This window comes from Platalea leucorodia, assembly GCF_965183815.1.
Source record: "Platalea leucorodia genome assembly, chromosome: 11".
Classification (NCBI taxonomy): Eukaryota; Metazoa; Chordata; class Aves; order Pelecaniformes; family Threskiornithidae; genus Platalea; species Platalea leucorodia.
Genome location: NC_138833.1, coordinates 5438012 through 5463695, shown reverse-complemented (window position 1 = coordinate 5463695; position 25684 = coordinate 5438012). Strand labels below are relative to the sequence as shown.

Here is a 25684-nt window from a genome sequence, read left to right as displayed (position 1 = left end):
ATTTTACTGTGTGATTTACCAGCCATCAGTTGTTGAATTACTAAGAGACTTCATATTCAACCTGATCAAGTCAAATCATCTAATTCCACTTCACTTCCTCAGCAGTTTCCCATCATCATTCCAGTTTTTTTTCTTGCAGGATTCCTTGCACATACCTTCAACTCATTTTGAATGAAAGAGTCTGCTCCATCGTTGCCACTAGCAATGAAGCAAGCAGCAAAACAGCCAAACAACAAAAGCTGTGAATATCAAATGGGTGAGAGGGAGCAACTTAACCTCTGAATCCATTTTGTCGTTGACATTTCAGCAACTTTAGTCACATGACACAAAAGCATTAACCTGTCTGCCCATTCCCTGCTCTTCTAAGAACTGCGAACAAGTGCCTGGCACAGGGTTACGGCTTTTTGCCAGTTGGGGTTAGGAACTGCTCTTCAGCCAGTTTTTACAGTAAAAGAGCTGCTGCCTGAAAACACCGAGTAGAATGTAGTAGCTGGTGCTAAAAACTCCTCATCACCACTCTGGCTACTTGATGTCCTCCAAACTGAGGAAAATTTTCCATTGTTATTCCATTGCAGCTTCCTTGTATCAGCAATTGTGGGAGTAAACTGCCTCTGCATCTCAGATCTCACCTGGAAAGCAGAATAGTCCACCACGTCGATTATATGCATTGTTTTCTTCACAGACCAGGGTGGCACAAGGTTCCTTCAATTTAAACGCGATGAAATTGGACACATTCCAGACTCTCAGAATCTTACACCACTAAGGCTATCGTTCACGTGATGCACTAGTAACACATCCAGGAAAATCTACTTACACAGTGTTGTACTGCCTTTACTTTAACATATTGGTCTGAGTTAATTTGTTTGTTGCGACCGTCCATTAACTACGAACAGGCTAGAAAAGGAGAAAATTGTTAAGTTAAAATTCTGCATGTTTGAAATTATGAGGAAATCCAATCCTCTTTCTCTCCCATACAAGACTGAGGTGTCCCAAGCCAGCGATTGAGAATCCTGCCTTAATAAGCCTTTAAAGAAAGGTCAGAGACTTGATGAAGCAAATTTGAGAACTAGAGAAAGTCAAAAGCCAGACCAAGCAATATCAACATGGAAAATGAAAGCAGAGATCCAGTAATCATAGGATCATAGAATCGTTAAGGTTGGAAAGGACCTCTGAGATCATCAAGCCCAACCTATTAACCTAACTGCCCGGTCCACCTCTAAACCATGTCCCTAAGCACCACATCCACACATTTTTTGAACGCTTCCAGGGACTGTGATTGCACCACTTCCCTGGACAGGCTGTTCCAATGCCTGACCACTCTCTCCGTGAAGAAATTTTTCCTAATATCTAATCTAAATCTCCCCTGGCACAACTTGAGGCCATTATGATGCCTGGGGTGTCTGTAGCCTGCATACAGAATAACCAGTATGGCACCCATTACCCGCATTGGGGGCTGGAACTAGATGATCTTTAAGGTCTCTTCCAACCAAACCATTCTATGATTCTACTCACCCAAAATTTCCATTGTCTAATAAAAAAAGATTACAGACTGCATGTGATACAGATAAAAAGTTCAATGTCAAGCAGTACCTGCAACAAATGCACAGGTCTATCACACGTAATTCTCAGTTCAAGAACACAATGCGTTCCTGAGGTCTGTAAAATCTTTAATAGAACTCTTCTTCCTGCTCAGAAACTTGATCCTTACTGACTTACACTCTGAACACCTTCCTATAGCTCACCCCAACTAATTTTTATTGACATTTTAAGAGCATTAAATTCCTCCCCCGCAAATGAATAATTAAGCCGTAATTTCATAATGAGGACTTGGACAGTATCATCATAGCACAAACAAGGGCAGGCTGGGTACCCAAGTTAGTTAAAGAATACTTGAGAATAACTTGATGTAACAGAATGCTAACATTTGCTATCTGTGATCAGACCTTACGCTGCACGGATGCAGCAGCTCTTCTAGAGCTAGACCATTACTACTAATGTAGCATTGCACTCCATGAGAGAGAAAGCCCAGGTGCCTGTGTCTAAAATTCAGACACCTAGCTAACTGAACATACACGGCACGCAGCTTAAATGCATCTTACATTGTTGCAGTGTAACAGCTTTCTACAGGTCAGCGCATAAAACCTTAGCTGCACAGGCAGTCTTCCCTACCCCACGCTAGACACCATTTATTACAGACTCACACTACCCAATCATTATCTTAGTGCCACGCAATCCAGAAAGCCAGACTGTTACTGTCCAGGCTACCTGAAATGTCCGAGAGAAGTGAAATAAACTCTGATACAGAAAGCACATGAAAACACTGTTGTGTCCAGAAATGCTTTTCTGACCTTGCATGGCGAGAGGTGGTAGGGCTATACAGATTACAGCTGAAGCTACCCCTGCTTCGTTAATTCCCTGGGACAGCAGCCAAAGCCTCACCCTGTCCCGGAGTAAATTTCTGCCGCCCTCTGTGCTTCACCTCAACGAATGTCAAATATGTAGGCTCTGTGCTGCCTGAGTAGATCTTCCTCCACGTACGTGAACTAAAGGCCTAATGAGCTTGTGACAGAAATGACAGTAATCACTGCTGATTTACATTCTTAAACAGATGTTGCCAGGTTGCCATACTTGCACTTTATTATCCCAGGGCATCACTTGTTGTTCATGCTCTGTGATTCATTTGGACTAAATGTTGGTGTCCACAGTTTCTGGAAACTTGTGAATGGCTGGAGCTTGTAGCCCAAACATCCTTAAAATTCCAGTTCCATGTATGCCCTGTTCTTGGCAGTTATTTTTTCTTAGTTAATTTTGCTTTTCTGCTCAGAGTTGATTTACATGATTTCAGGCTTGAAACAGATCCAAAACTGGGCTGGCAAGAAGAGGACAATCTGTGATGTGGGACAACTAATACAATTTTTGCTGATACTTGGTTAATGAAGTGTGAATCTAAACTCTTCATCAAAAATTATACTAAAACCTGAGAAAAACACAAGCATGAATCTTGAACCACTAGCTAAACACTCAACACCAAACTTCCTTTCGACATTGTGCTCCTGCCTTCCTGGTATTGGTTTCTGGGCTCTTCCTTCCCTTCTATTCTTTGTACTTTTTTTTATTTTGAATCACAGTACTTACTTAAATTATAATTTATAACAACAGCTTGAGCTAAAACTCTTTTATTCCACTCTCACATGAAAACATAACTGCAAGATACAATAAGCAAAAGATAACCTTTAACAGGTATCTTTACAAAGATTAAACAGCTGATAAATCATCCTTTTCTTACTCGTTCCCAGTAGAATCAAGCCTTTTCTTTTAACATACTTTTTATTTTGTGATATCAATGTTTCTTCAATGTATCTGCAAATAATATTGAAGGACAACCTGGGTACTCCCTCTTCTCCCCCCAGGTTAGCAAGATGTAAAACATGCACCCCTCAACCTTTCCCTTTCCCCCACTCACAGATACCCTACTCTATTAAACTGAGGGTTTTTTTCTAGAAAAGCCTTGTTCTTCCTCTGTGCTTCCTCCGAAGGAGTATCATTGGCAGTGAAAAGCAAACGAAACAAAAAGTCTATCAGTATCCATACCAACAAACACTGTAGTTAGTGTTAAAACTGGACCCATTTTGTTTTGCTGTCTATGGTTATTCTACTGAAAAGTATTTCTTGGCGCAGGATTAGTTCCAATGGTAAATATTTCAAACTTCTCACAGAAAACAATCGCTAATTATTTCTGTAGAAAACAGCTTCACACTGACAACTTGCAAAGAGAGTCTAAATTCATTAAATAAACTATTCATGCTGAACGTGAAAGTGCTTACAGAAATAGTTAGGCTTCGAACAAACTGAAGATGTCTTTCCATTGATTCAGCCACTCAGCAAGGAATAATTTTAACCTCGGTCTTTCTCATATCCATATAAGCGGCAACAAGGCCAGTCTCTCCCATCCACAACGCTATACACAGTTGTATTTTATTTAATGAATATAAACCTATCTAGGTGTCTGAAACACAAAGGGATGAGTGAAGGAAATCAATTATTCGCCTTTTAGAAACCTTTATATTTGGATAACATACTTGCCTTTAGAAAGAACTGACAGGTTATAAACCACACCCCCCCGCCCCCGATGCTGACCTGCCGTGCTGTCCAGCTTCATGCCAATAAGGCATTATCTTCCAACTCAGACACAGAAAATCAATTTGGAAAGCAGAAGCCTTGGACTTGTAGAATTCCATTTGCCATCAGTAAGAAACTATTACCTGATATACAATGATACCTAGAGATTTCAGAGAAAAAGGTTCAAAGCAAATAAAATAAATTTTTGACATTTATTGATGAACAACAGAAAATGCAACTTTTGTTTATCATATTGTGGGATGTAATATCAATTTGTACATGTGTAAATAAACTTTTGCACATGTTTTCAACATAACGGCCGCTGTTCTGAGAATGACTGAGGCGTATGGTGTCACAGTCATGGACATCACCCTGAGAAAGACTGAGGACACAGAGCAGTGAGGTGGGAGCAGCCGAGGGATCCGCGGACTGTAAATCCAACTACAGCCACAGAGTAAATGGTCAGTGGCTATTTTATGCTGAGCCATCTGTTGCCTTGACTACACTGCCAGCACTAGTTTAAAGAAAGCTGGAGTGCATCTATACAAGCTACACAAAATGATAACTTCTATGGCCTTTGAAAAGGACAGAACTCGACTTACGTTATATAGTAAGCATTGCAGATGGCCTTTTAATACATCTTTCTTCCCAGGAACAAGTTTTGTCACCAGGGAACACACAATGCCACCTGTATAACCAGAGGCTCAATAAACTTCTGTTCCATATCCTGGCGGGCACGTCCTGCAGTATTTTCTTGAAATGGTATTCCTATGTCTGTACTGCAGGTAACTTATCAGAGCACATGAATATTGTTGTTCACATTCTCTATGAGCCATCTATGTTATCAGAGACTTTCTTTAGAGTAGATGGTGCTCTAAAATAGGATATATATGTATATATAATTATTTTCGGTTGAGAGGTGGTCTTCTAACGGAATGAATTACAAATCTGTTGATGAAGATTTTAAATGGTGCTCCACAGACTGCTTTCCATCTTCTAGAACTTTGGAAATGCGCTGCAAAAAAAGAGGAACAGAGCGCCATATGTTAAAGTGACTACTGCATTGGATTCAGTAATATGTATATTCATTACTAGCTTGTGGCCTTAAGCTGTTGCTAGAGAAAAAAGACGTCGACCAAATCCTGGGTATTTTTAATTAATTTATCTGTCCTGCAAAACCAGAAACCTGCATTCAAACCTGTCCACATGATTCCAGTCATGCTGTGAAGCACTATACAAGTGGATTTTTAGCTTTATTCAGTCCTTTTTCAGACTTGTAAAAAGTGACATTTTGTCCTCTTTATTTTATATGCTATTTATGTTTAAATGCGAGTGGATGAGATCATGCTGAAAAGCTGTTACTCCCGGGTCTGAAAAGAACAAGTATGTGATTAACTGAATATAAGTGAAATCCTACAGACTCCAAATTAATAGGTTGTTATTGTTCCTACCAGAAAAATATGATTATGAACACATCGAAATGCAGATTTTCCTAAATGTTGCTTTATGGTCCCTGAAGGCACTAGCTATATTTTTTTAAAAGACTGCAGAAACTAACGGATGAAAATGAAACCTATTCACCAGAAAAAAAAATATTTTTTTTTTAAAAAATCAACCTTTGTTTTGAAAGATCAGCAAAGAGTTGACATCTAAAATATTACGTGTGTCACAGAATGCTTATGCAGTATGCATAAGTAGCTACCGGCATCTGCATTAAATGTCACCCTCCCACTGCCTGGAAAAAGAGGAAAACTTTAAAACTTTTGAATCTTAATATCTGCACTGAATATACATTTTTTTTCTTTCAAACACTACATTAAATTCATCAGGTTTAATTTTGTGAAATCTCCACAGAAATCGGTGAAAGGTTTCCTACTTTAAAGGAAGGCAACCTGTTTTAAGCAACATTCATGGCTCCAGTGGAAGCCCATTTCTACTTTCAAATAAGCATCTTTGACATCAGAAACTGACTCACACGGTGAGTTTTGCCCTATATGCTATGCTTCCCTTCCTCTGATGCTAGTGCTAACTGCCCCATGTAATTGTAATCGAACACCAAAGAATTGCTTCCCTCTTTTGCTAAAGTTACAGAAAGCCAGAGAAAATCAGTGGGTCGAATGAGACCTCTCGTGGTACGGATGCAGAACTGCGCATCTGAGCCTGCCTTTCAAACACACCCAAAGATGTACACCATCCTCCAGAAAGCGCAGCCGGAGGCCAGTTTTTGCTTCCCCATAGAGCTTCCACTCCTCTCTCTGACGAGAGAAGCAAATAAAAAACGAAGTAAGAGCTTGACTTATGATCTTATTGTATTTTAAAATTACTTAATTTTCAGAGCATAGAATTTTTGAAGAGGTAACGTTTTCTTTTTTCCCCATAAACACACAGAACTTACCATTGTTTTAAACAACTGGTTCACTTTCTTTTTCTTGAAGGTTTTCTTGTCACCATCGGAGGTGGAAGGAAACACTGGCTGACTCAGCCTATGTGATGCAATGGTTTCATCAGGTGCCACAGGGCTGACGGACAGAGTTAATCCTTAGAAGAGAAACATATTGGTTGCACAAAACAAAACCAAAAAAGGAGAGTCGGAGTGTAAGATAAAGCAGAATTCAAAATATTGAACTACTGCAATTACTAGAAAGAAATGAGACATTTTTTAATCTAACTATATCCTTAGAATACAAAAATAAGTAATGGGGAAGCACTAAACTTCATTACATTGGAACTGTATAGTGAAAAAAATGAACCAATCTGGTCAAAGAAGAAAAAATAAGTAAGTACGTGAAAAAAGCGGCCCATGACAGTCTGTTGTGTTGGGCTAAACACAACTGTTACAGGCACCTGGAAAGGCAGGGACAATGAGAGGGACAGATGAAGTGCAGGCTAAGAAATGGGATGTGCTGTGGAAGAAGTAGGGGGTAAAGGATATTGAAATAGGGCACATTTTCTCTGTACACCCTGGCCTAGAAATTAGTTCCACCTTCGCAGTTACACTTTCCCTTCTCTATCGTGCGCCGGTCAGTCTTTCTAGTAGGCAGTTATGTTATCTTGTTTCCCCTTCCTCTTGCTGTGAGGGAGGCTTATGAGATTCCTCTCTAACGTCAAAAGCAGAAGCTGAAACCCTGCTATGGGGCAACCTTTGGGGATATTCATCTGCCAAAGCAAAGTACAGAGCAGTCCTTCCTCTTTCTGACGCTGCCCTCAGCTGTGAGGGCAGACTGCAGAAGCCCTTGCTTCTGCAAGTGAGACCCTACAAAGCAAGGAAAATGAATAAATCTTGCCTCTTTCAAGGCAGGGGGAATGCCCACACCATGCAAGGCAGCAACATTCGGAGCTCCAGAAGTAACACTTTCAGGATGTGTGTGTTAGCACTAGGCAGCACAGTGTTACCAAGCAGTAGTAGCAGTCCAGCCTCACAAGCACAATACATACTTAAAATGTAATCTTTGTCTCAGAGACCTAGAGAGAGCTACCTGCTCTGCTTGGAGCAAACCCTTTATTGCTATGCTTTCTTAACATCGCAATACAGAAGTGCAGAACTCTCATCTTACTGTAAGCAGCTTACCAGGGATGGTTGGCATAGAACGACTGACAGAACTCATCTGCTTGAGGACAGACGTTTTCTGAGGTGCCACTACATGTTCTGAGAGGTTGGTGTCACTCATGAACTCGTATTTCCTTGACAGCTGTTTAATTTAAAAAAAAAAAAAACATTAATGATGAACTGAGATATGAGCAAAAAAGATCTAAGCAAAATAGTATTTTGTGAAAAGCATAAAAGAAAATAATTAATAAACAAACTATCATGCCTAACCCAAGTTCTTTATGGGATTGTTTGCTGAGTAAACAATAAAAGTAGCTAGAAGCAGTAGAATTGGGTCCACATATAATATTATACACTAGCTAAAAACGTGTAACATTTTGCAGATGATTTATAGTTAGATAAATACTTCTCATTCCACATAGAAAAAACATTACACTAAAAAAGCTAGCTAGAAGCGATTCTGCAATCTGGAACTGTAGGATGGTACTCCTACCCTATCTTTGGAATAATACCATCAGCCAGCTCTGACTGTGAGCTGCAAAGTAAAATGAAGTTTTGAAAACATTTTTTCCTATTGCATTAACATAGCCAGCGAGGCTTGTCACTGTTTTATGAAGCAAAAGAAAATCCCGTAACTCAATACGTAGTGAGATGCCCACAGTTAGGTGTATGTGTTACCTAGTTTCATCAAAAGACAAAACTGTTGCTTGTTTTTGTATATTAATGCTTCTCAAAGCATGACTGTGCTTTATATCTCTCTTTTGTATGAGGACATGTAGTGTAAGACAATCATAATCCTTCAGAAGTTTCTTGTTTCCCAAAAGAATCTTAGCTTTCTACTGAATTCACTTTGCTTTGATGATTCCTCCAAAAATTTTAGATCAAATGACTTATGCTCTCTCCATGTAATTCAACAATCCGTTAATGTGTATCAAGTGACATCTTTCAAATTTTTTAAAAAATTATTTCTTTTTATACTAAAAGAAGAAAAGTCTTCTGAGAATCAAACTACCCAAAAAAAAAAAAAAAAAAAGCACAATGTAAGTTATAGAAGTCATTCTAACGATCTAGCAGTGCAATAAAAGCACTCGGATGATCTATGGAGCGAGAGAAGCCAGTGCTTCCAAACTTCAGTCTGGCACCATTTAAGGAACACTGTTTGCAATCTTGCAATTTCCTAACAGCTGCATGCTCCATAACGAGGTACAAAACCTACAGGGCTCATCACTTTTGAAATAGCCCTGACTGCAAGGAGCTGCCACAAAATGTCAGCACAGCCAATTGCCTCTCCACAGGAAAGCTAGCTTAACCCTCCCAATATAGTACTCCATTTTAAGCTAACCAAGCTTCAGAATTTGCAACTTCAGGGCTATATTATCTGTCATCATAAGCAAGCAGAGATGGTCTGATTTTTCCATTGATTTGTTTCCTCAGCATCTTGCAGGTTTCATTCATGGCAGGGCAGATCATCTCTGCATCCTGCATATTTCCCTTTGGGACAGCTGGAGTTGTGTGTGATGTATCTTTCTTTTCCTAAGCAAAGGAATAATGTCCTCTTTTTTATGGATTATAAAATACTACTCTAGATCAGTAACGTACACATTTCGTGTCGGACATAGAAATATCAGGTGCTGTCTTCTCATCAGCAAACACCACACTGCTTCTTTTTGTTCTTTTTTTGGACCTTCTCATCTTTACTTCAGGGTGAGGATTAATTTGCAGAGCAGTCTCCTCTGATTCTGCTTTTACTTGCTTTGGTAGCACTACTTCCAGATCAAAGCTGCAGAAGCAAAAGAAAAAAGTACAAGTTGCTGAGTGATATTTTAAAAGCCACTGGTATTCTGATGTCATTTCCCCATGAAATATAAATGCAGGTCATCTTTTCCTTTGGCTTTCTAAGCAGCCTTGCAAACTGTTGGCAAAAAGTAAATCATGTGCTTCAGCTGGCAACTGCAGATACAAACAAGATGCCTTCAGGAAGCATGATGTCATCTTAGAATGTTGCAAAGAATGTAAAATATTAGCATGAGTGCAAATCCCTTTTTACAGACTTGTGCATTAGCTTAGCAGCTCCTAAACTAAACACAGTTAGAGCTCATATGGCAAGTTTGTGCACGGTGATGATGGTGCTGAAAGCAAGACACGCTGTTTTGGTTTTTGAAAACAGTGGAACAGAGTATTACTATTTATTGTCATGTTTTAAATGCATCCTCCTATTTATTTTACCATATTGGACAACAACGCACATAGCCAGTGATAAAAAAAAAAAAAATCTCCCTCCTCTCTTCCTCTAATTTTTCTAGTTTAAAAATTGGGCTATTTTTCATCTAAAAAAATGCAAATATGAAATTGGTGCTGGCTTTACTCCCTTCTCTGCTGATGTAATTTGCCTATTGAACATAGGGCTGAACTTATTTTACAACACAAAAATTGATAAATCGAGTAGTGTGGTGAATTTGTTGACCCATGCTTCCTAGAAACAAATTAGCAGCTTAAGAATTAAAAATAGGTGCACGATTCAGCTGCTTAAGTGTAGTTGTCTGGTTCCACAGGTGTCCTGCTTTATTAGAGACATGGGACTGGCAGATATGACACTAATCATGTTTGTGTGCTCCATCCTTCTTGACTGGGAGCTGAAGGGCAGGAAGAGCAGCCTGGGGCATCTCATAACGTATGATACGACACACCTTTGTTAGACAACCCAAAAAATTTAAGTAAGTAGTGTTTGACAATGAACCGGCAGTCAAACATGCAAGAATAGAGGCGTATCTTAAGAAGAAACACTTCCAAGTTAGGGTCATACACCTTTTTACTTTTTAAAAGTACACTACTCAAAAAGGGAGATCAGCTGTTTAAAAAAAAATCACAATCAAACACTGCTCAGCAAGATCAGTTGTATGTGTACTTTGTTTGGGAAGAAGTTCTGTGTGCCCAAAGGATAATTTATAAAGCGATCAAAACAATTTGTGGGCAAAAAACCTAATCAATACATCAATAACGCTTCTGTCAAAAGTCTTTATGTTTCCCAGTGCTTCAGTTAAGAAAGCATATTAGGTAAAGCATTTTACAGTACTACAGGCTTTACTAAAATGTTCCGCCTCCTTACTTGTAAGTTTGTAAAGGTTGTCCTCTTCCTTTTTACAAGCAAAAAGATGCTAATTAAATTAAAAACTGTATGAAGAGAAACTTGCAAAAACCCTGGATTTTTGTATTTTTTTGAAATGTCAGTTAAATTTTAAAATACTTGCTTCCTGAAAATGAAATGACACTTTTCTCAGTGAGAATTGAGTATACTTTGTCTGTTAAGGTTGAAATGCTGTAGCTTTAAGCCTGGAGGAAGCGATAGCAACAGTTACAAATAATTTTAGCATAGTCTGAAGAGACTGCTAGTGGTCTTTATCGTTGAATGCCTTTTTTTAAAATCTTCTACTTTCATCCCATAAAACTAATTAAAAAACAGGACTGAAAGAACATTTGTATTGTATTGATAACCAACCTTTCTGAAGCAATTTTGTTTGGAGTACTGCAGTCTGAATTCATGGAACTCAGTGAAATAACTGATAACTGACGATAGGATCTCAGCATTGATCTTGGCCGTCCTACTCTCTTGTCATCAAAATCTGGCTACAGGATGGAAAAGAGAAACATTTGTTATCAAGCAACTTTGTGTGAACCTCATTTCATCCCTTTTCACTAGGTCTTGAAGATAGCACAAGTGTTTTAACATTTGGCGTGAAAGAAGTTATTTGCTACCATCAGTTACTGTGATTGTTTCTTCTGTCTGGATACACTCTAAGACCTCTCAAACTCAATGACACAGTGAGTAGCTAAAGAAACTACAACTGACATAATGAACTGTATGTTTGAAAAAGAAATTAAGAGAGACAGTGTCCGCTGATCTTATTTTGAACAGACCTGGGGCACACCATCAAAGTACTTGCTTGGGCAAATAGATTTAGTTAGTCCTTGCTCCGAGACACTAATCATGCTCCGTTTTCAATACAACAGGTTCTGCCATCTCTATATGTTAATATAGCCTTTTTTAAGTATATGTTTGCAAATGTTGGACAAAATTAATCTTTCCCTAATAGCCAGACAGGAAGAACAGGAGGATTCTCCACGTCATCATATATCTATATTGCAAAAAGCCATATATGCTGCACCATCTCTCTCTGGAAAGCTTGAAGTTGGTATGTTCTGCAGTGGAAGGAGAAAAAGGAGATAGCACTCCAAATCTTCTTGAAGAAGATTTAGCTATCATATTGGAAATATTCAGCTTAATGCTGATGGTTATTTAGGCTTTGCAGCCTGGTACAAAGTTAACTGAAACAATTTGACTTATTTCTAAATGCTTTCCTGTTACTCTTGTTAAGAAGGTAGGGATGAGGATCACATTTCTTGGCTAATTCTAGAACCGTTTTCTTTCTTCAGGGGTGACTTCTGGGATCTAAAATTGTGGCGTGCACTCAGCTCTTCTCTCTTTTTCTGTTCAAGTTATTTCCTGGGATGAGCATGCCTTCCCCTAGTTAGCTCTCACAGTGTCATGAGATGAGGCAGGTTTTTGAGAATTTCCCAGTACGTGCATGCCATAAACTACTTTTCCAGCCTGCTTCAATTTCTATCCTATAAACAGGATATGAACAACTTTAAAAAATCATTTCGTATTAAAGCACAGGGTGTTGTTGTGATTATCCAGAAAATATTAAAAATGTATGCATAATTTCCTATGCCAAATTCCCAAATACTTTGCTTCTGATGTCATTTCTCATTTCTGATGTCTAGCAGAAGACTTGGAAACATTTGTACGTTCCAGAACTATTTTCAAGTGTTTCGCAGAGTTTACATGCTGCTCGTCCTTTGAACGGCCAGAATCTTGTGATAAAGGCACAACAGCTGCACAACTTTTTTCATTTCTTTTAATAAAAAAAGCTCAGGCCAGCCACCAGAGAGAGTCAGACGTGGTGAATTGGCAGTAGTGCCATTCACAAAGTACATTTTCTGCTCTTGCAAAATTTTAAATAGGTTGCTTTTTTAAGTGCTGATCTGTAAGAGTGCTGAGGGGTTCAAGCATTAGGCAAGATGGCTAAATGTGGATTACAGCCTCTTTATTATTGCAAGGATGGTGGCATGGGACTGAAAATAAGAAAAAGATACTGAGATAAATATATAGCATTTTCATCATACAGGTGTGTAACACAGCACAATATCCAAAATTTAGGTTAGAAACTTGCTACTTTTTCCCCTACAACAGAAGAAATAAAACCTTTTATAAAATCATCAAGGCTGAAAGCAACAACATAAAATAATTTCAAAAGCAACTGGTGTTTAATCAGAAAAACTAGCCAACATCATTCTTGCTAGCCTGCACAAGCTCAGACTATTTTATTCAAGAATTGTCTGGAGAGTTTGTGTTTAGAAGTTATCCTTCAATTCCCATATATTTCAGTTTGGTCTCAACTAGTATTTATAGTATTATACACATGATAGGTTTTACTTCACCACACAGCTGGAAGTGGCTAGCACAGAGAGACATCAATTGCAGATCAAAGCCCTAAACCACTACGAAACATTACAAAGTGGAGAAACATGAGAATTTGCTTTTACTTCCTTAATGAGGCAGAAAAGAATTGCAATTTTAATAGTCATAATAAAATACTCCAAATCTTCCAGAATGAGGGATATTTGACATGTCAGAAAATTGAATCAACTCTTTGACTATAAAACTCAGGTCCTACTACCTTTAGATCACAAGAAAACCCACAAGCAACAATAGCATGCGTTTTTGTTTGGAAGAACAAGATGTGTATTAAGTAACGAGAAATTGCAGGAGAGGTTAAAAGGAGAGCAATACCAATTCTCTGGCTCCATATTGTTTTTCCACTTTAACTTTTAAATGCTTGAAACATTCCTCCATACGGTCATGGAAAGGACGAAGATTATCAGAAACTCTTCTTTCATGAATTTTAATTCCAGCCCCAAGGAAAGGTATCTGGAAGAGGGGAAAAAAAAAGAAGAAAAAAGGTGAGAATATTAAACGGGGTCTGACAACCCCTCTAGCTCCATTTAAAGTGTCTGCTAAGTCAGCTGCAAAACTCTTACTGTGACTGGCAGATAGATTTGTCAGTTGATCTCAGCTTTTAGCAGCAACTACAAGATGAAAAGGGCTCTTGAAAACCGGGCTTGCTCAGTACAATTTTGAAGAATGTTGGCTGCCTCATAGTGACTATTTTCTCTCTTCTATGTATTTTAATGTTAATCCCTTATGAGATTAAACACACCATGTGAGAGTTTAAGAAAATCCTTAGACTACTAGCCCACCTGCTTATAAAGGTGCCTGCCATAGTTTACAAGAAAGAAGGCAGGGATGAAAAAATATCCAAGTGGATTCCAGGCAGGTCGTTTCAAACTCTTCTCTTTCAAACGGAGGATTAAGTGACTGGGAAAGGTTTAATCAATCTACTGGGGGCTTAATCATGTGATTACTTTGACAATTGCTGCAGCAATTCGATATGTTAATGCCTGGTTACTGAAGGTGACCTCTTCCTTTCTCCCTGATTTTACTCTGCAGACTTCCTCTGTACTCCCCACATCTCAAGACAAATTCAGTAAGATAATGCTTCAATACAAAAATGAACAACTCAGGCCATGAACAGAAGCAGCTTGCACTAACCAGGCTGACTTTGCTCAGTTTTACCCCTGTGCTTTTCTTTTTTGCTGCTCATCTTTTAGGCTGAGGTCAGTGACAAGTAAACAAAAGGGTTAAAATCTCCGATTCTTCCTGCTAGATTTGAAAGAAGGTACATAACAATAGCTTTTAAAAACTGGGGGGGAAGTACAGATACCTACTCCCTTAAAGTAGAACACCTGATAAAAAGGTTAGGAAAAGATCTATCCATTCATTAAATACCCCCCTCCACTTGAATTTCTTAAAAAAATCCTTCTCCTTTGTCAGAAGGAATGGCTTGCCTACCAAAAAAAAAAAAAAAATCTTATAATGAAGCAAATATGATAGTAATACTACCTTTCTAATGCCTCTTCCCTACAATGCCTTTGCTATTATATTGCTACTATCATCTTTGCTGTTGTAGTAGTGTAATAATATCCAGTTAAAAGCAAACAAAACAAATGTTATCTTCAAGGATAATGGACAGCACACTTTGGCATGCTGTTTAATTAATAATAAATGTATTCACAAGGAGAAAATTTGTAGTGCTTTTCTTTAAAATATAAAGACATTTCATTACTCTTCAGTCTTTGAAGATGGCGATTTATGAGATTTGTGCAACATACTTTTAGCTACCCTTCAGCCAGTAGCCTTTGCTAACTGCTTTACCATTGACTTTTAGCTATTTTGCATTAATGTTTGGGGCTTTTTTGTAAAATCCACTTAGATTCCACGCTTCCTTTTTGTGTTCTGACCCTATAAATAATATTAATATTGTATACATCGGTCCACCCATTGGCTTGATCATATTTTATGGAAGTTCAATTTCAATATAACTTTTAAAAACATGGTACCAAAGCCCATCTATTACAGACAGATCTGTTTGTCCTCTTTAGAGGGATTTACAGGGATAGATATAAATTACCACTTTATTTCCTAATGCCAGATGGTATTATGGTCGATTTATACCACGACATCCACTGAGTACTTCTGATGGTCAGAAAGCAACCATATACAGAGCCTGTGGTGGGCAACGATACAGGAGAAAGCTGTAAAGGTTGGTGACTCACACTAATAACCACAGAGATGAATCATAACGAAACAGGAAGAAACTTAAAAAGCATTAAGAAAATAGTACCAAAAAATCCATTAAAACTATTTGGAAGATTCATTTCAAGGCTGAGAGCGGAATAAATGGTTAATTCTTGCTGTTTCTCATCTACAAAACAGAGATAGGATCATAGAATCATCGAACAGTTTGGGTTGGAAGGTACCTTTAAAGGCCATCTGGTCCAACCTCCCCCTGCAATCGGCAGGGACATCTTCAACCAGATCAGGTTGCTCAGAGCCCCGTCCAACCTGACCTTGAGTGCTTCCAGGGATGGGGCATCTACCGCCTCTCTGGGCAACCTGTGCCAGTGCTTCACCACCCTCATCGTAAAAAATTTCTTCCTTATATCTAGTCTCAGTCTCCCATCTTTTAGTTTAAAACCATTCCCCCTTGTCCTATTGCAACAGGCCCTGCTAAAAAGTCCGTCCCCATCTTTCTTATAAGCCCTCTTTAAGAATTGAAAGGCCGCAATAAGGTCGCCCCGGAGCCTTCTCTTCTCCAGGCTGAACACCCCCAGCTCTCTCAGCCTGTCCTCACAGCAGAGGTCTTCCATCCCTCTGATCATTTTTGTGGCCCTCCTCTGGCCCCGCTCCAACAGCTCCATGTCTGTCTTGTGCTGAGGGCTCCAGAGCTGGAGGCAGGGCTCCAGGGGGTCTCCCCAGAGCGGAGCAGAGGGGCAGAATCCCCTCCCTCGACCTGCTGCCCGCGCTGCTTTTGATGCAGCCCAGAATACCCTAGCCCTCTCACAAGGATGGCATAAGATTAAATCAATGAGGAAGAATTTTTTAATGAGTTAGTACAAAAAATGAGACATGGAACATGATGAGAAATTGTCTTCAGCCAGTCACTTCTGATAGTAAAATTCCAGATTAACTCACACTATTTCATACCATCCCTCTTGAAAGGGGGATCACTAGGATGCCTTGATACAGCAATTACTATGCCCATTCATTTACAGAGCAAACAGTTCTTTCTCACTTAAATCATCTACATTTCGGAGGACTTAGTGGTTTCTCAACAAACTGCCTATGTGCAAAAACGTAAGTCCCTTCTCTCATAGTCATTCATTTTGCCATATATTGATGGCAATAATTTCTATTTGGACTAGGTAATGCAAACAGAACTGATAATTTCTGAGGTCATGTTTTTCTTCCCTCCATTATCATAACAAATGCTTAGGTTAATGAAAAGAGCCATCTTCCCTTGAATTTCAGCAAAAATAGAGTTTTTCAGCTACCACCTCCCATAGGTGCTTTTTCCTCTTTGAGGAAAAAAGGGTTCTGCACGTTGGTTGGCTTATCATATGTATACCATATATAAAATAATAATAAATAAAACCCCAGATAACCTCAGTGCTGCTACTAGAGGCAGAATATTCGGTTTTCCTCTGGAGATACAGCTTCAAAATATTTACTAACCGTCTTCCATGCTATGTGTCACACAAAAGACATGTAGCAGCAATCTTGAAGGGTCATTGATGTGAAAATAACTCCTGCGAGTAACTAGCATGCCATTAAGGTTTCTAATGCAAAAAACCTCCCCACAAACAAACAGCAACAAGGAACACCCACCTCTAGGAAAGAGTTATTTCCCAAGAGAATCTGACATTTGCAAATGCTTGTTTTCCCAGCAATTTGTGAACTCCTTATGACTTTTGTCATGCCCTCAGTTTTATCTCCAGGAATACAACCTGAGTTTGAAATCCTGGCCCTTTTTAACCATACATGGAGCCCACTACATGTGGATTTTGAATAAACCATTCCAAATGATGTGTTCTGCAAAGTACTTTTCTGGCCTACTGCTTTCCCTAGGACATCAGGATATATATGGGTAATTCCCCTGATTCTGGTAGCATTTCATCTAACTCTTAATGGACACTATAATGATGATACTCCTCAGGAAATATGATGTAGTTTTTGTAATTAAGCCATTTCTCCAGTTTAGGCACAGATTTTAAAAAACGTGAAGGACAGGATTGCTTAGATCCCCAAGAACGTTCTATCAATCGCATGCCACATCAGAGGGTAAGGAATTATTGCTATGCTGTCTCGTCAGTGATCTTAGTGGGTTAGTAATGAATACATCCTTCCTGTTAGGGCCATTAAAATGGAAGGAGTTGAAGTCCTTTTTCCTACTTAAGGGAAACTATTAATATCTAAATAGGATAATAAATAGATAGTCCTTTTACAGCTATGCATACTCTGAAACAGAAGGTTTAGTCTAAGAGAGAATATTTTACTATGAGTCCCTTTTCAAAAAAATACTACGAATTCGTCACAGAACTAGGCAGGACGTTTGTAACAAGAATCTTCTCATTCTTCTACCACTCCCTGCTTTGGGGAAATAGTAAAAAAAACCCAAAAAACCAAAACAAACTGGTAAAAATGACACAATCATCTAAATGCTATGTTCTCCTGCTAGGAAGGAATAGAAAAAAGAAATAGCTGATGAAGCCTCAGATGACTGCTGTCTATAAGAAGTTACCTGCCAAGCAATTAGATCTTTGAGTCTATTCAGCTTTTCTTGATCCTCTGGATGGTCTCTGATATATTCTTCTGTAAAGAAAGCCTTAAACAAAAAAAAAAAGTTCAGCCATCATTTCCACAGGTAAAGAAATCAGTGATTACTCCATTGACTCCAGCTGGTGACCATAATATTGGTCATCAAATACACATGCTCCTTAACCAATGCTGCTAGTGATAATTCCTCATTGTATCAGTTGAGAACTGAGGTGCTTTTTTTATTTATTTTTTTTTTTAAATGTATTCAGTCTTTATCCAACGCTTCTGAGTTTGAGACCCCTACTATGAAACCCAATTATTGTTTGTTTTATTAAGCTTGGACTGAAACTAAAAGGCACAAATTTGGAGTATCATGATACTTACATTGATAAATGATCATTTTATTCAAGTACCCTACTTACTGGCATTAGCCAGTGTTATACAATAAAGAAATCGAACGCTTTCATAGATAAGCAGAGCCAGATACTGCACACACACTGCCTTTTGCCGCCCAAAGGTTTGATCCCCCAGATACACAAGAAGATTGTAGCTATTTATCCATGACTGCCAAGTATCTAAACAAATTATACATTAGGCCTAACGTAGCATAAGTCATACTCCACCAGAATATGCCACGCTTACCGCATGCAGCCTATGTCTATACATATATCCACATATGGCATCTCTTCAGCACTATCCGAGTCTGTCCGACATGCTGAGCCTACTGAGCATGGCGCATGCTTTTTGTCAGGAAATGGCAGGCGCAAATAATAGAGCTCTACGGATGTGGGGTAACCCCACATTCATTTTTATCCAAAACTTTAATAATTAATAATTTAGAATTTAAATTTATATGAGTTTTTAACATTCCTGTTTTCTCTCCTGCCCCGCCATCACAAGGTGGCCTTAGGGACAAGTTTTCTACAGTTCAGTTCCTCCAGACATTCCATTTTCCGTGCATTGCCAGAACAGCTTTTATTTGTATTCCCGTTTTTTAACAACAAAACCTCCTATGCAGAATGGCTGCAGTTACTGAGAAAACCTGATGACAGTTTAATTGATAACCTACACCTAAATACTCCAGACCTACTGCAGGATAAACTTGATTCATTTACTCCAGACCGAATCTTTTGATGTGTGAGAGCCTATTTCATTACAAAAGGGGTACCTCGTCTCACATGTACATGAAAACCCTCTGAGCTTCAGTTACTCTAGTTTGCTAGTTTCTGCTTTCAAATACAGATGTGATCAGGATATGAGGATCTCAATCGGTGGAGTTAGGGCTTTCCTATTCCCAGCCCACATTCTACTGCCACTTTGAACAAAGGACGTAGGAGGAATATGTTCTTTGCATTGACTTAAAAGCTCTTACCTTCTCGTATTTAGCAAAGCCACCCATAACAGCTGGATCAACAATTCCATTCAGGAGCATAGAAAGTGGGTTAATGGGAAGGTTCTCATCACTCTGGTATTGGTTAATCATCATCAAAATTTTTTCGTTTGTCGTGGACATAGTCTCAATAGCGTTCTCTAAAGGACTAATTGTAGTCTATAAAGAAACAAAAGACTTCTAAGGTTTATAAAGCGATAAAAAGGTCTTTCTGGTTTTATAAAACATCACGTATACGAACAACGTTCTTACAGTTCAGCATACCAACACAGATCTGTTCAATTCTCTCAGGACTTGGTCCTGAAACTATAAATCGGATGCAAGATATATTGATCCCAGCAGGAGAAAGATAAAACATAGGTAATAACAGTTTTGTATGTATAAAAATAAGTAAATAACAACAGCCTTCTGTGATAAATTTGCAAACTATTTTGTACATGAGGATTCATATAGATGCATGTTTTATGGGTTCTTAGCATATTAATACACACCTGTGACATGGAGACAACCTCAAACCATCGTAAAATTCCAGGCAGTTTGTATGCTGTAACAAATGATGTTCTCTCAATCCACATAGACTATGAGAAAAACATAGCAGGGAGAAAATGATACTTCAGGATTTAAACTTTAATCTTTTTCTGCCTTCTGAAATGTCAGAGTGAAAAGACTTTAGATGGAAAACACATGCACATTTTTGCATAAAAGGACACTGCAAAATGAATCTAGCACAGCAATTTGCACAGATCATTTTTCTGATTTCAGATTAGGTCATCTTCAGGCACTAAGCCTGCACAAAGCAGAGGAAAAAGAAAATTACCCTTGAATCTTTTAGTATCTATTCCCATTTTTGCCATTACCGATCGAATGACTGTGACTAAATGACCTGCTCTCACCTCTACCCAGATTATACCTCCTCCCTCCACTTTCAACATGTATTTCTGCAATTAAAAGCAGTAATAGCCCCATAACAGCTTTCCAGCATTCTTACCTGGTTTTTTTGCCTTTCATTTTTCCTCTTCTGAACAAGACTAGCTGTTGCTATTTTAAAACGCCACTAGTTCATTTACCCTGCTGCTCCGTATTTTACCAATATCAGCTTATCTAAACTGCCAGTACTGGGAAACATAATAATGAATGCAATGAAGACATACTGCAACTATCCCAATTTTCACCTATCTGAAGTACTCGTATTATCTACTGTCAAACATTAATGATTTCATTTTTGTAAAACCGTTTCAAGGGATACTCATAAATGGTTTCACAACTCTCCAGTTTGCAAAGGAAGCCAACGTGCATCAGGAAGCTTGATAATAGAGTGCAAAGCTGGGATGTCAAGGGAGACTTTGCATCTGAAGCATTTAATTTGAAGGCAGGTAAGACGCTCCTTACAAGAAACTGTTGGCAGTACTAATCAGCACGCACATAACTGAAATTGTACATTTTTGAAATAAATGGCTTTTCCCATCAGTATCCCAAGAGCAGAGCTTTAGCTATAAATATTGGATGGTATGGTTTTCACGACAAACTATAAAACATCAGATATCTGTAAAATTAAAATATAGAAACTTAACAAATTTTTATGCATGACACTGAAAAATAATTTATGGTGTTGCAGATCTCCTAGAATATTTGAACAACGAAGCCTATTTCTTAGCATTGCTCCATTATGCATGGGAATAAAAATGACATAGGTAGTACTCCAGTCTGTCAAGATTTCACAGGACTGATGAAAGCAGACAACAGACACCTCTCATTGCCCAGCTGGCAGCTGACAAAAGTGTTGCAAACTACAAGAGGCAAACCATTTGATATTTACATGGCATCTTGTTTCATAATGCAAATCTATACCAGAAAATGTTACTGCTTAACACAAATGTGTTGAACATACTTAACGACATGTTTACCTGCAATTGAAACAGTGATGTATCATTGAGTAAGTACACAGGAGCAGCGCTGAAATCAAGAAATCTTGCGTTTATTTTTTTGAAGCAGATCCTAAAGTTAGGGTGTCTGTAACGAGTAATCTGAGACTAAGAAAGGATCTAGAGCAAAATTCAGTCACAGCTACCAGAACTGCATCCATCACCCTGTCGTTCATTTACTTACAGCAAATTCATTTTCGGGGTCAACAGATCCTTTTCTGACTGGTCTTGAATAGTGGAATCGGTGCACGTTGTTGGACTTATAAAAACTGAAAGATTTAAAATAGACTATTGTAAAATACAGAATTCAGAAACTTATAGATCTTGCAGTCACAGTGAAATATGTCATTTTGAGTCAGTGGAGTTTTTAATTAAAAGCAAATTTACTGCTCAGAAAAAAAAGCACTTTACTGAAAACTCAGGAGACAACTACTTTATCTATAAATCAGGGTCAACACACAATGTTTTACAAGCAGTAAGCTTCAGCTTGTGACTGGGTGTAATTTCCAGGTATAAAAATTCCAGAACTTCCAGATTAATGTTAAAACCTACAGAAGAAGGTCTAGAAAAGATTTTTCCTTTCCTGTATTCTTGCTGTGGCACACACACTGCTTGCCTGCTTTATAATGGCATACAAAAGGAGTATATTTTGTTAAAACTAACTGACTGAACAGAGCGGATATATTCACCTGGACTGAAATACACGTGTTTTTTCATCCACAGCACATGCCAAATCAGTTTAATCACATCTAACAATTTTGCTCACAATGCAGAACAATAGTTATTCAATAAACTAAACATTTGAAGCCATTAATAACAATTGCTTTTGATAGATAAGAAAATGTATACGCATATTTGTAGAAGGGTACATCAGTGTAAAGAATCTGTTGCAAATTCACGTTATGGTCTATTCTATTGAGCTAATTAGTTGTTCTCAATCACTCTGAGCACATATTGCCACCAAACTCGTAACCACGCGGCTTTTAGCACTGGCTAATTTGAAAGAACAGAGATTGCACAGTTCTGGCAAAATATTTTGCTGTCCACAGAAAAAATCTCTCCTTTTGATTTGTAGTTTTTGTTTTAATGATTAATTCAATTTAAAGCCATGTTAAGTAAAAGCTAATTTTGCGGAGAGAGAAAAAAAAAAATCTCAGAAATATCTTACAGTAAAACCAAGCCATGTTTTGGAAGCCTAGAGAAACAAATAAATCTACAGACCCCAACCAGTTGAGCTAAGCAAACTTCTGGTATGTTAGTTCATAGCAACATATGACTTCTGATCCAAACTACTAAGATTATCTTCATCAATAAAGAAAAGAAAGTGCAAAATACTGCCATACCGAGTCAGATCGCTTTATACCGTTCCATCTGAAAGGACAGATATTTTGAAGCTCTTTAATAGAATAAATGCATTGCCGTCAACTAATGTTACTAACAATTAAATGCCCAATAAAGTACGCTCATAAAAATAAATCTCTAAGACCAGATGAAATTAGCAGTTTGGTTGAATTCTGCAGCTGAGACAAACAATTACAAAATCTCCCATATGACAAGAGATTGTACTTTATGTGGAGCACTTCGCTAAATAAAACTGTTACAAGTTCAAAACGTGGCTGGCACTACACCGAAATCTAGTCAAACAGGACCAGACTTATAAGATGTCTTTAGTTACTGATTTTAAAATGTATTCAAGTTGAAACTGGAACCACGGTTAATTTTTTTAATTTTTTTTTTTTTTAATCTTGTAGTAGAAGACCTGTGCTTGTATCTGCTTTACGTATTTTGGTGTATGTGGGGAGGTGATTCTTATTTTTCCACTCTGAATCAATTGCAATTTCGGTAAAGATTCTATAGAGAAGGCTGCAGATGAAGGCGACATCTGGTTTGAATCCAGCTGCGGAACAGTTAGAAATTAACTCAGCTGATAAAAAGAAGCCTTCTACCTTCAGTCTCTTTTTGCGAAGTCATAATACAAGTGGTAGTAAAGGGTTTAGTTTGAGGGTTTTGTTTGTTTAAGTGTGGAGGCATTGCAAAGCCTCTCGTGCATTAAAAATGCAGGTGCCTCAGTTTACCTGGAGAAATTCTAGCTTAAGATGCCTGTTTTAACCAGTTTCAATTAGGCAGATACAGTCATACCTTCTGCTTTCACAAGGCGTTGACAACAATAGGGAGAAAATATGGCCTGCCTTAACTGACAGTGCTTGTACTTTTTGCTGTCCTTCCGTTACAAGCTAACAAATACTATCTTGAAATTTTTCATTCAGGTGTTAGTGATAAGCAACAGCTTTTATTGAGCATGTTTGCAACCATATAAATCATAGAACGGTTTGAGTTGGAAGGGACCTTAAAGATCATCTGGTTCCAACCCCGCTGCCGTGGGCAGAGACACCTTCCACTAGACCAGGTTGCTCAAAGCCCCGTCCAGCCTGGCCTTGAACACTGCCAGGGATGGGGCAGCCATAGCTTCTCTGGGCAACCTGCCCCAGTGCCTCACCACCCTCAGAGTGAAGAGCTTCTTCCATTATACCCTACATCTAAATCTAGCCTCTTTCAGTTTAAAACCATTGCCCCCCATCCTGTCACTACAGGCCTTGGTAAAAAGTCTCTCTCCATCTTTCTTATAATCCCCCCTTATATATTGATGGATTTGGAGCCAAAAATCGCACAAGCCTGAAAGTCAGCCAATATTTCAATAGGTACTGTATGCAGTTTTGGTATCAGCTGTTAGAATGAACCATCGCTTTTCACGCAGGTAGTCAGAACACTTAATTAGGAGCATGTAATAAGTTCAACCTGTTCTACATTGGGTCAGGAGTTTGGAAACATTAGCCAGTCTGTTCTCAAAATACTTTGGACAATTCATTTCCTCTATTCCTTTACAAAATCTTGACCATAGTACCAATGGAAACCATTTTGCCACCGTGTCTTTTGCACTTGGCAAGATAAGTCATACCAAGATTGTGTTGCACAAGAGCCTCCAACTCAACCATTCTCATACTGCCAGTCACCTCTAAGATCCCTCTCTCCATCACTTGTCTAAGAACCTGTGTTGAAAACTCAATAACTTGGACCCAAAGCATGGATTCCACCTCCCCACCCTGTAACCATATGCTGTTCCTTAAGTGGTAGATGGGTAGATGTTCTTCCGTGAAGTTCCCCGGGAATACATAAGTAAGTGAACTAAGATAATAAAAGCTCTATGATTCTTTGGCAAATGACTGAGTTCACAAAATAATGGCTGTCAGTTTGGGAATATGGACTGACTTTCATTATATTATCTATTACAGAAATTCACTTACTTTATAATTTGATCAGGTACTGCCTTATTTTTGAATCTAGGTTGTTCCTCCAGGACTGGTTGCACTGTAAAACACTGGATATCTGAAATCGTGAAAGTTAAGGGCATGGCATTAACTACCAGTATGAAATACTGTAGGCTGTGGGGGAAATAAGAATGATAATAATAAAAAAGACATTTTCTGATGAAAAATCTGCAGGGTTCAGGCTTTCAGTTGTGGAGCTTTCTTGGCCAAAAAAGGAAATATCTGCCAGTAGCAGCCAGTGAATATATATTAATATTAATTTTGAACTGCATATTTTTATTATTTACTGAGCTTGAATATCTGTAGCTGAATTTATCACACTGAATCATTCATTAAATTTTAAAGCCCAACCAACTTGCAAAAATAACATCAACAACACCTGATGTTAACAGTTTCACTATTTAGCTTTAGGTATGCATAAATGTCATGATGTTTAGCATTTCATCTGTGAAATCTGTAACTGAGCAGCCCTTTTACTTGAGATTTCCTTTTTTCCATGGAAGTGTTATTTTTTAATCTGAATATGGTATTTGTAGGTAAATATATCATATTCTTACATATTTCAGTATATTTGAAACTCACACCCTCTGGTTAGATTCCGTAGCTTTTTCTTAAGTGCTTAACTAGTGCGTAGCTCCTGTTAGTTGCAAATAGACTTGAGCAAATTCGACTTTAAGAAGGGACTGAAGCATCTGATCTCAAAAAAAAAAAAAAAAAAGTTAAGACACAAGACAGACTGAGGAGAGCTTGGCTCTCAAGCTTAATGTACTATTTTAGACAAGCCTGTAATACTCTCTGCTTCAGTCCCAACAGTGTGAAAAGAAAGCAGTATTCCTTTTCTCCTCCAGCAGGTTCCACCAGAATAGACTCAAGAGAGCATGTGAAGGGTTACAACATTACCTTGAAAATTAATAAAGGATAATCAACACGTTAAAAAAAATGTCTGATACGATGAGGTGACCTCATATCTGCTCAGCCAGTAATGATTTAAATCAGAACATGAAGAAAAAGATAATGTGTGCAAGCAACTGTTAGAGTACTTCTAAACAAGAATAATTTAGGGTATTCTAAAAGGTGGTAAACGATGTTTATGAGTTCATTTTC

General features: G+C 38.3%; 1 protein-coding gene across 1 annotated transcript in view; it reads right to left on the bottom strand.

Moving 5' to 3' along the window:
* Window positions 1-4515: 4515 nt before the first annotated feature.
* DOCK2 (dedicator of cytokinesis 2) overlaps window positions 4516-25684 on the bottom strand; it is a 201064-nt gene continuing 179895 nt past the window's right edge. Inside the window, exons 42-52 of the mRNA XM_082323800.1 lie at window positions 24557-24638; window positions 21439-21523; window positions 19824-19910; window positions 19315-19491; window positions 17926-18009; window positions 13518-13655; window positions 11163-11290; window positions 9266-9446; window positions 7688-7808; window positions 6515-6657; window positions 4516-5134 (exon numbers count right to left, since the gene is read on the bottom strand). Of these exons, the coding sequence (XP_082179926.1) occupies window positions 5060-5134; window positions 6515-6657; window positions 7688-7808; window positions 9266-9446; window positions 11163-11290; window positions 13518-13655; window positions 17926-18009; window positions 19315-19491; window positions 19824-19910; window positions 21439-21523; window positions 24557-24638 (1301 nt within the window). The 3' untranslated portion in view covers window positions 4516-5059. The remainder of the gene's footprint in view (window positions 5135-6514; window positions 6658-7687; window positions 7809-9265; window positions 9447-11162; window positions 11291-13517; window positions 13656-17925; window positions 18010-19314; window positions 19492-19823; window positions 19911-21438; window positions 21524-24556; window positions 24639-25684) is intronic.